Below are 13,350 nucleotides of genomic sequence, written 5' to 3'. Positions count from 1 at the left end.
CAGAAGGAGAGCCGCACTTTGCCGCTTGTCTCCCGAGCTGACAGGGAACCTGATGAGGAGATCCCCCAGCCAGAACAGATGAACAGTTTGACTCGAGCGGTAAAAGCTCTAGTTTTGTCAAGGGAATTGTCGCTGTTTGATCTTGTCACAAAGACGTATGTAGGAGGAATGAGCTGATCTGTTCACTCCGAGATCCTCCGCTGACTGACACGCTTGTAATTAATGAAACCTCACCCACGGCGGGACGTCTTTTTGGGTACAAGACCTGATTCCTGCCATGCAGTAACGCGAAGGGGACATTAAGATGATTCATTCAGAAAAACCATTTGATATATTTGGGTTTGGAAATAAATTGATGAGGAAATTTACATTTAAAACCAAAACCTGGGCGAAAAGAGTATTCATCATGTATCTAAAGGTCACAGTTACAAATGTTTGATTTTGATTATTAAGCTACTTTCCTGTTGTATTACATCCTGATAATTAACTGGGATTATGATTGGTTCCCCACATCCTAAACAACACTTCATGAAGGTCTTCAACTAGAAAAATGAGTTGTAGTCTTTTTGGTAGAGGAGTCACCACCTCTCAACACGCATGGCAGATGTGCAGCGTTGTGACGACATATTAAAACACGCAACTATGAAAAACGCTGGAGCATTCATTTCAATGGTTCGGTAAATTTTCTTTTACCGCAACCGCCAAACCTCAGCGGGGTTGAGATGTGGCTACGGGTTCGGCAGCGAGAACAATCTGACAGAAGCTCCTTTCGGTGGTCTTCTGGATAAAAAGAGTCTGAAACACTGGACACTGTCTCGTCTTCGCTGACCCCTGTAATTTGACCAGTAAGTATTGTTGTAAATTTCCCAAAAGAACATCTTGGGACTTCACTAGTTGTGATCAACACTTCTAACTCAGCCTGTCTAACAGACTGAGTGCAGCGGTTGCTTGGTAACAGGCTTAAAATCCGAGTTACCAGTAATTATTAAGTAGATCTCTGTTTTCTTCCCCTCAAATAATTCCGAAATTAGTCAGATAAATTTTTGAGATATGTTCAAATCAGCCTTAGTAAAAAGTCTGTAACACGGATCCTGTTCATAAATAATACCGTAGATGCACCAAAACACAGATACAAAACATTTTCAGATAAGAAAGGGATTCCATAGATAATGTACAAGCCCTGTTGTGCTTTGTGCAGAGAAGAGAGAAGCACTCAGCCCGAGTGTGTAAAAGTCTATATCTCCTCCGGCAAGTCAGAACTCATGTCATCTGACAGAAGTCTGACTGCCTCTGCAGACGCAGTAAAACTGTATCCAGCCTGCATACAAGCTACACTGTAAGACAACAGTGTATTTAAATCCAAATAAAGAGAGACAGTCAAGCACCGAGTGTGTCTTGACGAGCCCCGTCCATTTTCAGAATCGATGACGGGATACATCACGTCCGCGAGATCCCCGGCAACCGGGAAACATTAGCTGCCGCGATCCGACCCGCTAACTCCTCGGACAGATCGTCCCTTAAACTACGGCACTCTTCCCTCTCCCGCGCAGCACAGGTACCTGTTTGCTGTGGTCATCCTGATTGAGAGGTTTATTGCAGAACTTGACCTTGATTACGGCTTTCATTTGCGGACGAAGCCGTGCTACACCTCCAATCTCTCCTTGCTTTTCCTGCGCGCGTTCATCCTCTGCGGTTCGTCCCTGTCAGAGCCGGAGGGCTAATCTTTTCAGGTGATGCGGCTCAGGCAGCTCTGACTTATTGCATTAGAGAGAAGGAATGATTTAACCTCCTTTGTTAGGGCTTCTGCTCATATCTGCAGACAAGGTGTGACCGATTTGGATTCATGTGTGCATGCGAACGGCGACGCAGACAGCCTGCTGGAGGGATTTACTCAAAATCCTTGTGTGCGTTTAAACATGGAACTGACCTGTACCTGACCTGGACACGGTCATCTATTTAAGACTCAATACCATCTTGTATAATCACTGAATTGCACATGTGATGCTCATAACTAGTTGCTATGGGTACATTGCACAACTATTTTTAATAATTATGATTATGATCAACGTGTACCAGAATAAACACATCGACAAACACCTGGCAGGCACAGCTTAGCGCTGGGATGAAATACCTGACATCCAAATGGCGGCGAAAGGTCTGGTTCCATTTCTTTTCTCAACTTCAGAAACCTTGTTAATATTTTCTGACATTTTGTTTGCGTTAACCAAACAGCGCCGTCAAACTGGTCGATATGTGATTATTTGACTTATTTCACCATTTACAACGTCGTATGAAAACTAAATATATCTCCGAAGTATTTTTTTCCCATTTGAAATCCACCTGTCAGTGAGATGCTTTATTATTTCAGCTATCGCTTTCTCCAACTGCAGCTGGATATATTATCATTTCCAATGTCAGCAAACCTCTTCTGCATGGAAAATACCCGATCGATATGACTAATAAATCAACTCGTAATCACTCGGGGTCATCCGCTTCAGAAGCGCCGAGCAAATAGGAGCAAAGATTAGTGAAATTGGTAATTACCCGCAGGTAAACACTTAGACTGAAATAGTCAAGCCACTGTTTTATCAAGGATAGCTGAGGGAGACAGAGGACGAGGAATGTGCTCCTTCATGCCCCGATTGAACCGCACTCACTTTAGTAAGGATGAGGAGAAATCCTGACAAAACCTAAGATACATCTTACGTGCATGCGTAAATGTATCAGTTGTAAAAAAAAAAGATGGACTAAATATGTGCAAGAATGACTAAACTCTTGGTGGTAACTGCACCAACCAGTACATTTGGGGCTACGTTAAACTAACTTGTACTCAAGTCATTTTCTTGGTTTTACTGCTAAATGTGTCAATTTTACATTTATTTTGGTCAAGAAAAAGTCAGACGTTTAGAGTCTCGTTGGTTCATGTTGAGCGGCTTGATGTGCAATGATGTGAGGACGACCTGCTGGACCTCAGCTTTGCAAACAAGACATAGACGATGGAATATGTGACACTGCCATTGTTAAATCCAACCCAGTAGCAGTTTAAGGCAACCGCGATCACATTTGGGGTTTAAACTGCTTACTATTATGGCTGAAAGTATTCAAAACATCATAAAATGGCACATTTGCCAATCTTTCTGCTTCTGTTTGTTGGCTCAATCAAGTGACAGCTGGCACCAACTGCTGATGTGGACTTTTGTATCGCCATAAAGCATGCTATATTCATTTTGAAACGGTTAGTAGCTAAAGCTTTTGGAAAAAAAATATTATATTTACCGATACCTATATAAAAAAAAAATGTTTTTCTTCATACATGTTTTGCTGTATAACAACCGGTGCGAATGGCTTTGTGGACTCCGATGAGTCCAAAAAAATCAACCGAGCCCGACAAAACAAAGAAGCACATCTAGAAAGTGAGAGCGCGGCCGGTGGAGTGAACTCACCTCAGATGTCTTGCCGCTGCTCTCTCCGAGCTCCATCCCACTGAGTTCAGAGCAGCTCTGCTCCCTCTGCTGGGAACAACAAACAGGTGCATAAGTAACTGCGCAGCGTTGCAGCTAAAGCTCCAACACTGTGACCTCAGGGTGCCTGCGCACACAACCAATACACTCACCCCGGCACGGATTAGCTTAAACCCGCCGAAGATGCTGAGCTTCAAAAGGAGTTAGCCATGGCGACAGAGATCTCATGAACGAGCAAAGACAAAACACAGAATTGAACCTCATGTTCGGTCTCTGCCAAGTCCGAGGAAGAAAAGGAATTAGACGGAGTCATCGGCTGGTCAGTCTGTGTGTTGTCTGTGAGTTGGCTTGCTAAGTCTTTAATTAGAAGATCGGGTAGTGTAAGCCCATGTGTGCCTGCAACCAAAAATAAATCCCCGGCACAAAACGTGTACTACGAACCTCGGCCTCGCCTCATCCCTCCATCACTTCTCAGACTCCAGGCGACTTTTAACAGATCTCTACAGCCTTCCTCAAGTGTTGCATTCTTAAACCACAGAAATAGTTGGGAAGGTATCGGATATATGGTACTTGAAGTACACCAAGCATACAAGTCTAGTCCCGTACAAGTATTGGAAGAAATTTTTGGTCTCGTCGCATGGTCATCGCAGGAGTGTGAGTGACCCGCTGGAGGCCCCTGCATCCATACCATATCGCAGGGTGTATTTGGGACTTGAATGGCTTTTTTTTTTTCCTCAGACCCAGAGAGCACAGAGCAGCCATTTTTCCCTAAACACACAAAAGATACAGATTCATTTGACTACAATCCACGTTTCCCAAAGTGCGACACTCCATCTCAGAGGTTTCCAAGTGGGATAGGTGTGCATTGCTTCTGGTTACAAAATAGAGCTTGGTAATCACATGGTGATCTCTACAGTGATCCGTGAGCTGCAGAGAGTGTTGTGGACATTGAGCTTATCGGCTTATGACCTTTGGTCTCGACGTAGAGAAATTCCTTCTTTTACACAAATTCTCCATCACGAGGGGAGATTTCCTTTTTGCCACTTCCTAGAAAATAAAACAAAACAAACACTGCCTTTGTTAACGCCAACTCTTTCAAAATAACATCCCCCTTTTCATCCCATTACTGGAAATGAAATAGCCCTGCAGTGGCATTCCCTAACTCAATTTGGATTTAAAAGTTATCAACACAAGATAGAAACAATTCATTTATGGTTTTTTTTTTTTTTTTTTTTTTTTATTCTTTTGTTTGTTTGTTTTTTCTGTACAGGAAGCAGCCAGTGAACTGCAATCAGTCGCTGGCTGTCGGTATTGAATAATAACTTCTGGGGGAACATCTGCCATCTCATTATTTGACATTTGGCTAATCTTTTTCGGGGCTGATTGTGTTGAGAAAACACGGGATATAACAGCAGTGTGCTGATGAGCTCGTACTGGGCTCTTTGGTCTCTCAGGACTTCTGTAATCCCCTTCACTTATCCCTATCCTGGTACAAGTGGACGGCTGTAGTAGAGTTACAGTCACTCCTGCTGTTACTCCAAGCTTACTATGAAAACTCGAAAGGTCTTGTACACTTGACTTGTTTAAAATCCACACTCTTGGTATTCCGGTTTTGTTTTTTTTTTGCTTTGTTTTTTTCTTTCAAAACAAGGTGAGTATGACGCACAAGGTTTGACGGCATATACAAATAGGATTATTGGTGGATTACAGAACTGGTTGGTCCGATTCCCAGTCTAACATGCCATCAGTGACACGCCTGCTGTGCAAGGACATGCAAAAGTGCTTTCACACTGATCGAGGGTTATCTTCACACAAACAAGAATAAACAAACGTCCATCAAACCGGGAATTTAAGCCGAAAACCAAATGGCGTTTTTCCTACTTAGCGATTCTAGAAAATGTGAACTCATCCATCATGACCACTGGGACAATATCACAAACTGGCGAAAGCATAAACGGGCAAGTCTGCAATATTGCAAGACCGTTGTCGTCACCAGCAGTTCAAAATCTAATTTTTGATATTTGAGTAGCCCGTCTTATGTTTCCCAAGACGTTCCTCAGTCCAGGTCACATGTTGACTCACCTCCTCTACTGGACAGGCAGAGTCCGCTGGCTCAGATTTCCTTGTCGAGACACTCTTCTCCCACTTGTCCGCCATGTGGTTGACCTCCTCCAGCTTCTGCTCACAGCTCTTCTGTGTGTTTAGAAGTGTGACTTCATAGAACTCCTGGATATCTGTGGAAACATAGGTGGTACAGGATGATTGCACCAACCGGACTTCTGCAAAGACGGTGATAACGTGCTAACGTGCTAATGAGCCGCTCTAGCCACAGTAAGTGGGCATAGTGGGCTTCCTCTGATTCTTACTCAAATATCTTTATTCCACATATTGCAGGTCACACATGTATTCTAATTTAATGTTGTTATCATTTTCTGGTACAAAGCGCATCCAATAGAAATCTAGGACTTCGATTAGTCACTTAGAATCTATTTGCTCCTGTCATTAGACCATGTAACCAGATAATGTTGCTGTATGTATGGCCATCGTGCAAAAAAACAAGAAAACAACAAACAAATGAATAAATTCATAATCACAGTAATGAAAATTATGAAAATAAATTAAGATGCAATTAAAAAAAAACATTGGCTGTATCATCTAGCACCAAAGGACAGTAATACAACAGGTGAACAGGATGAATTTTAACCAGCTTTCATTAGATTAGATTAAATTCAACTTTAGTGTCATTACACATGTAAGGATGCAGAGAAACAAACTGCAAAAGCAGAAGTGCATATGTACAGAATATGCAGTATTTACAGATAATTCAGTATTAAAGAATAAATGGATTATTTTATTTATCTTTTTTTATTTTTTTTTACAGCTAGTGCAAGTAGAGGTGGATAAGATATGAATTCTATGAATTCTATTAAATGAAATCTATCATACTGACAGAGGGTTTGAGTATTTGCCTAAACAGAACACAGCAGCACCCACCAGAGTTTACTTTGCTATTAACTTGAGCATGGCAATGTATATTTAATAACATGAAAATCGGAATTTGAAAGAGTTACCATATAAATATACATCAAACATGTTGGATAGCATGTTGGATACTTTTACTTATTTTAATGTACATCGTGCTGAATATGCTCATGTATTTTTTTACTTATTTAAGAACAACTTTATTAATCCCGAAGGAAATTGGAAATTAGGAAATTAAGGAGGAAATTAAGAAGCCCTGTAGTCAAGACTGCGTGTTCTTGATCACTGGCAGGCTGTCTTCTTGTGCAATATTCAGCAGCAGACACAGGAACGGGGTCAAACCTGATGCCTCTGGGTCACAAACCCGTAGAATTGACTTTTTTGGTAAAGTGACAGGTATTTTGTTTCCGGGAAACTCAAGTTGTGAAATTGAAAGTTTCACATGAATCATATAATCTGCATGCTTTCATTATAAGAAAGATCAGGTCAGGTTAGGCAGCAAGTTAGGCTATGCAGTGTGTGTACGTTTGTGTATGTCTTTGTCAAAAAAAAACAAAAAAAAAACAAACTCACTAACCCGAGCTTACTGTTCTGTATATTTCCTGTGCATCGTGTATTTGCAAGTGTATTTGCAGTCCCTATGTCCTCGATTGTAAGTCGCATTGGATAAAAGCGTTTGCCAAATGCAATGTAATGTAAAAGAAAAAAAAACAAAACATTAGACACACAATGTAGTTTTCATTACAGTAGGGTGTATAGATAAGGACCTCTAAATTGAGCCTTTAAAGATATTTTGATATACTTCACCAAATTTATAATAATTAAAACCAACATACAGTAAACCTCTATATTAGAAAATGCTTCAAGCTGCTCACAGACACAGAAAAAACTTATATGATAATGAAATTATATTATTTTTCAAGTGAAATATTGTATTCACTTGTTGATATACCCTTTGACATGCAGGCTACCGATACAAGATTTAACATCAACTGAATGGCATCAAGCTGTGTATTTAGATATATAAGAATACTGGCTTGATTTATCAATTCTTTTCATGAATTTGAACACGCACGCACACACACACACACACACACACACACACACACACACACACACAGACAGTAAGACACACCATGGTGACAAAGTTTCCCTGCCTGAAGCTGAACAGCAGATCATTAAGAAAAGACGTCATCAAACGTTTGAAAAATGCAGCACATACCAAACACAATCCATCATGTCCACATCCCCGCACAACACAACTGAGCGAAAATGAATGTCGTCCCGGCAGCCGAGATAAGGGCTGCGGTGAACGTCTCCACGCGGGCTTTGACTGAACGTCTGCGTGAGTCACCGCTCCCTCGGCCTCATTGCGTTAAACTCCACGGCGTCAGACGCGGCATCTTTCGGGCGCTTCATTATAACATCCGCCGAAAAAGAAACCGTGCGGTTTGACTCAAATGAGCTTTTTCAATTTGCATTCAAGTGGTCTTCTTATCCACATGCAGATGTAGGTTTTGAAGGGCTGGCAATGTTTTTAACCGAGGAACCAGACTCCTAACAAGTGTTCTGACACACCAGCCTGATGCTATGGCTCGGCGAATAAAAGACACATTTACATTTAAATGGGTCTTAATAAAAACAAGATATTAGCATTCACCACCAGACACGTGGTCGTGTTTCTGTCCTCAAGGTGCAGCGAAGATTCCGAGTGCTTCTTCTTTTGGAAACAAAAGGAAATAAACAGATCTGTAAATGCTTCTGTAAAACAAACAGAAGTAGCAGAAACACTTTTTTTTTTCTTTTTTGGAATTCTAATGAAAACACCCCATTTCAGATGCAAATGAATTCAGCAAAAGCTATGCAAATCCCCAAAAGCTCTTGAATGTTCGTTGTAGATTATCTACTTGATATGAAACGCATCGCTTTCATCAAATTGAATATTCAGACTGAACGAACGTATACATTAACTGTGCGCTACGGTAAATACTAAAACTTTGCAGATTATGCGGTATCTTAAAAAGTCTATAGAAAGCGTGAACTAAATAGAAATAACTTACAGTGCATTAAAACCTCCCTGCTCTCTGTGGTCATGTTGCAGCGCCGCTATCCCGTGAAACTATCTGCCGCGAGAGGACCAGATGCCCGACAGCGAGTCTAATCCTCAAACATAGAGGCCGCCTGTTCCCTCCGATGCAGACAATGACCTTACACCCCGCATAGCAGATTTTTTTTTTTATTCAGCTTTGTCTTGGGTAACGTGCCCGACGCCGCCGGCAGTCCTTTACGACTCACACCCTAATAAAAAAAAAAAAAAAAAAGATATCCAACTCTGCGTCCTCAGCAGCTTCATATCTCCATTTCCAGCGTTTCGTGTCTGACTGAGCAACGCTTCAGATGGGCTGGTCAGGTGCCAGATAGCGATCTGTCAATTAAGACCTAAAAGTATGTTATCACAAAAATATGCAAACGTATTGTTCGTGTTTGTAAAGCCGCGTGAAGGCAGGCACGGCGCGGCGCGGTGCTTCAAACATCATCGAGAGCCAAAAAATAAAGAACATAATGAAGTGTTTTTTTTGTTGTTTTTTTATTTTTTCCTACAGTCATAACAGATGTGGTTCATTCATTCCTCAGACACGGCGAGAAGTAATTAAAAGCATTCTCGGTTGCAGTCACGGGAATTTCACAAGGCTGGAGCCCAAACCCCGATTACGCGTGACACGATTGATAAGTACGAATAAGATAAACATACATTTAGCAACATTTTAAAAGATCAGCAAGTCATGATTGTTGGAAAAAGAAGGGAAAATAAAATGGATCTATAAAATAACATCCTCCGGCTTCCTTGTCAGCGCTCCGTGTCCATGATGCGAGGTTGATGCGGAGACGTGTGCATGCCGGCTATACGTCGTTTCATAAATGTAACTGTCGAGTTAAAAGACACGTGCCAATTTGTGCACGCACACACACACATACACACTGCGTTGCCTATCTGCCCCCAGGCCTCCTGTTCGCTCTTGTGCTGTTGCGTCGCTTTGGACTTTCATCTCGTCTTCACGCCACATGGACTGCAGAGCTTCTGTAACGTCTACCGGTCCCTGAACGGTAGATGTTTCAAACACGGTACGTCCACTCAGAATTTCCCCTTATGAGGTTATTTCTATTCCTGGACGCAAATGCATAACTCTACATTCACTGCTAAAGATACGATTTATTTGCTACGTCAGTACACTTGACCTGCAGTGTCACTGCACAGATCATGTAAACATGGCTAATAACTACTTATCTTTGAGAATATATATAACAGTCAAATTCACATTCTATTTTGAATTTATTTTTATTTCAATTTAAATAATTTATATTGTTTAGTTCTAGTTGTGTATTTTTCACCACCTGCTGTCAATTTATTTGTGGATTCTTTTTTGTCTCGCTTTATCATGTCATATGCCTTTTTATTTACACTCATATTTATATCCATTTCGTTTACATTTTTGACATTATAACGGTTACACTGCTGTGACAGGAATTTCCCCTATTAAACTAATTTTATCTTACTATATCTTTGCGACATCTGGTAAGATTTTCTGTCATCCTGGCTGGCATTTACAGACAGATGTCAAGCTGGCGACAAGAGTTGCTAACTTTTCCTTGAAGATAATAATTAAATGATAAGTAGAATAATAAATAAGGATTAAACGCTTATTTAAATGGGCAAAATTTTTGCTGTTTTTAACTTTTTTTTTCTCTTTTTTGGAACCTCATGGAACTCATGGAACCGCACTAAACAGTGCTCCCGGGAAACTCCAACAATTTCACGCGATTGATAAAATTGAATGCGTGATATTTGAAACAGAGCAAACCATGTGGATCAAGCAAACTACCACAGACGATCGCTTGTACTCAAATCTCCATCTGAACCCTTGGTCCTCTGTGCAGATGAAATAAACCAGCAGAGGCGTTTTGAATACAGGCAGAGCAGTTTTAGAAAATACCTTGTGCTTGTTTTTTTTTTTTTTTCCCTGACCTATGGGGATCTTTGGAATCAGCCGTGTATCTGTGACCCGGATGTTCAAATGTTAGATTTGTATGCGGTGCAGCTGCTCAGGGAGTTTTTCTTAAAAAACTTCAGGCCAGTTTTCCTGCTGAATAATTCTTAAAGTCATCCTCCCTGTCAGCAGTCTTGCAGCTGAGTGCTGCTGCTTACAGCGAAAAAAAAAGTAACAAGAGCATCGAGTACCAAGATCATGAAGGACTCTGAATGGTATACTAATTCACTTCGCCACTTTATAGTACTTTTACTGCTGTATTTTTCTATTTGAAAAAAAAAAGAAATTTAATTTGTTCTCTGTACACTAAATGACAAAAATGACAAGTCAAAGAAAAACAAATAACATATGTACACTTTTCCCCTCAACGTAATCTTTGCATTTAAATAACATAATTTCAAGACTATAAGCAGCTACTTTTTTCCACATGCTTGGAACAATTCTGCGGCTAATTTATGGATTTTTTGGGGGCTAAAGAGCTTCGTGCCACCAAAACATTTAACTTGGTCACATCGGACCGATGAAATTACCATGAAATTCTGAGGCTGTTCAGTTCCGACATTGAAGTAGACGACCTTAATAGTTTTAGTGCGCAGGAGGAAGATGAAGGTAGCAATCAACGATGGATAGACTCTTCCTTGTGTTTTTTTATTGTTAATCTTTTTCCATTAGCCATGTTACAGGTACTGTTTGGGAAAAAAAGCATTTCAGGTACATATTAGTGGATGTGCGGTAAGTATTTAAAAGTTGTTTCTGTGTAAATATCTCCTGTTACAACGTGGACACCTGCAGATTACAGACAAGTGCGGCCTATATACGTTTATTTGTTTACTTTTAGCCGGTGAAGCTTATATTCAGGTGCGCTCAATAGTCTGGAAAATATGGTATGTGAATTCAGAGAAACTGAATTTTGACCTTGATTTTAAACCCCAGCAAGATTCAGACGTACGTGGGTCAAACCTCACCCTACTCACACGAGCGTTCATTTTCTTGAAAAAAAAAAACTACACTGACTGCCGACCAATGACTGTTCTAGTCAGTTCCAACTGCCTGCTAGATATGTTTATAAAAAAATCCACAGCTGTGATGAGAAACTCAGACCTCCATTTCTCTTGCTTCTTTTTTCGTTTACCAATGAGTGAGTAATAGATAAGGGCAATTTTCAAGGATTAATGTCTGTAGATCAACGCTCGCTGCGCCCTCACTCATATTATCTCCGATCAAAAGGCGGCGTACTATTAGGAAACAACAAGCGCCGAGCGGACGTTTTGCCTGCAAGGCATGGAGTGAAATCAAGAGCTACCTTGCCTTTATTAGAACTTCTGACTCAAATCTGAGCCGTGGCCAGCTCAGTTGGTCACAGACTGCAGTGTGCAAACAGTATATTTCTTCTTTTTTTTGTTTTTTTTTCCCAAAGCTTTGTCAAATACCGCCGTCATGCTGGCGTTCTGCAACCCCTCGCTGAGTGACAGACAGGGGATCCAGCGCGTTATATAAACAGATAAATTATGCAAGTTTGACTCCTTTATATAATTACACTGTACATTTTATCCAATAAATGCCTCAATTATGGTGAGTTTCAGTGGAAGGATTAGGTCTGCCGGAGCCATACTTGCTTAGAAAGTGAAACAGCGAAGCTGGCTTCACAACGGTAAATAATAATAATAGTAGCTCGGCGATCGGCGTGGCCTGCTTCTCTTTTGACGTCTACCTGCTGCCAGCTGTCGTAACTCGCTGACATTTTCCGGGGGCGTTGTTCATAAACGTGGCGTTAACCTGGCCCGACCCCGATTCTGTGGCCCACGACATTTAAAAATGTGAATAGCTCTAATCTGACAGGTGTAAACAACTGAGAGGATATAAGTGGGTGAAGATTTAAGAATATGGAGGTTGACGACTAAAGGTGGGATCATTTTCACTGGGGAGGGCACTTAGATTAAAATACATTGCTTTTTTTTTTTTTAACATTTCCATGCACCTATTTGGCAAACGTGGCAATCAACATTTTTTTTTTTCCCCCAGCCACTCAGAATGATTTAAACACCGTCTCAAGGAGGCTGTGAGGACACGTGAAGTCAGTGGTGTCAAAATAAATCAACATCCATGCAGCTGCTCCGCGGCCCAGTTTCATCAACAGCAAATATCACATGTCCACTATCACAGGATTGATGTTTTATCAGCGAGGCGGAGAGGCTCATCAATACGTGCACGAGTCCGCGGCAGCAGTGCTTTTAATATAACATTTAACAAATGGAAAATGACTCAGAATATGAAGTGATATATGACAATAAACTGATGGCTGGTATCCATTCATGCGGTAACTCTGGATATTCTTAAGAAACAGATTAATAATATTCATTTATCATAATTCCAATAAGAACTTTTATTCTGATGGTGAATTTTCATTAAAATCATTGCGGATATGAGTTTAGATATGAAATGTACGGAGAAGGAAATGAGACAATGTCTGGCCGAGTCGGGAGGATCAAAAAGAGAAACGGTGGCTCGCTCGCCTCAAGAGTCAGTTTCCAAGGCGACTAACCCAGGGTTCGAAATTTCTGAAATCCACCCAAACCTGTGGCTTTTCCCCATGTAAATGCAGGAGCTTTAATTTTAACTTTCTGCTTTTTCTGTGATTAAATGCAGAATTCATAACTTTTACTCACAAGTATGTAAACTGATCCCAAGATGAAGCATCTGTAACAAAAAAAAAAAAAAAATACAACTGTTTCTAGAGCGAGGACCGAGTGCTCCCCTTGTTTTTACGCTCCCACTTGCTGTTCAGGAGCGGCAAAAAGAAAAAAGAAAAATTGATGAAATACAATATGGTCGCATATTGTTTCGACTAATAAAAGAAGATG

The 13,350-nt window shown here is 40.8% G+C and overlaps 1 protein-coding gene across 25 annotated transcripts in view; it reads right to left on the bottom strand.

The window, feature by feature from the left end:
- Positions 1-13,350, bottom strand: part of dlg2 (discs, large homolog 2 (Drosophila)) — a 194,387-nt gene that overhangs the window by 159,814 nt on the left and 21,223 nt on the right. For 19 of the 25 annotated variants that reach the window (XM_086160682.1, XM_086160681.1, XM_086160687.1 and 16 more), the window contains 2 exons: positions 5,544-5,695; positions 3,444-3,512 (listed from right to left, as the gene is read on the bottom strand). In XM_086160682.1, the coding sequence (XP_086016808.1) occupies positions 3,444-3,512; positions 5,544-5,695 (221 nt within the window). Of the gene's footprint in view, positions 1-1,559; positions 1,648-3,443; positions 3,513-3,613; positions 3,711-5,543; positions 5,696-7,665; positions 7,779-13,350 lie in introns of those variants that run through there. The other 6 variants (XM_086160683.1, XM_086160692.1, XM_086160696.1 and 3 more) reach the window with 5 other exon arrangements.

This window comes from Fistularia commersonii, chromosome 15, assembly GCF_037954325.1.
Source record: "Fistularia commersonii isolate RoL2024-O1a breed Wild chromosome 15, RoL_Fcom_v1.0, whole genome shotgun sequence".
NCBI classification, from domain to species: Eukaryota; Metazoa; Chordata; class Actinopteri; order Syngnathiformes; family Fistulariidae; genus Fistularia; species Fistularia commersonii.
Note: the sequence above shows the minus strand (reverse complement) of the source record. Positions and strands in the feature narration are given on the sequence as shown.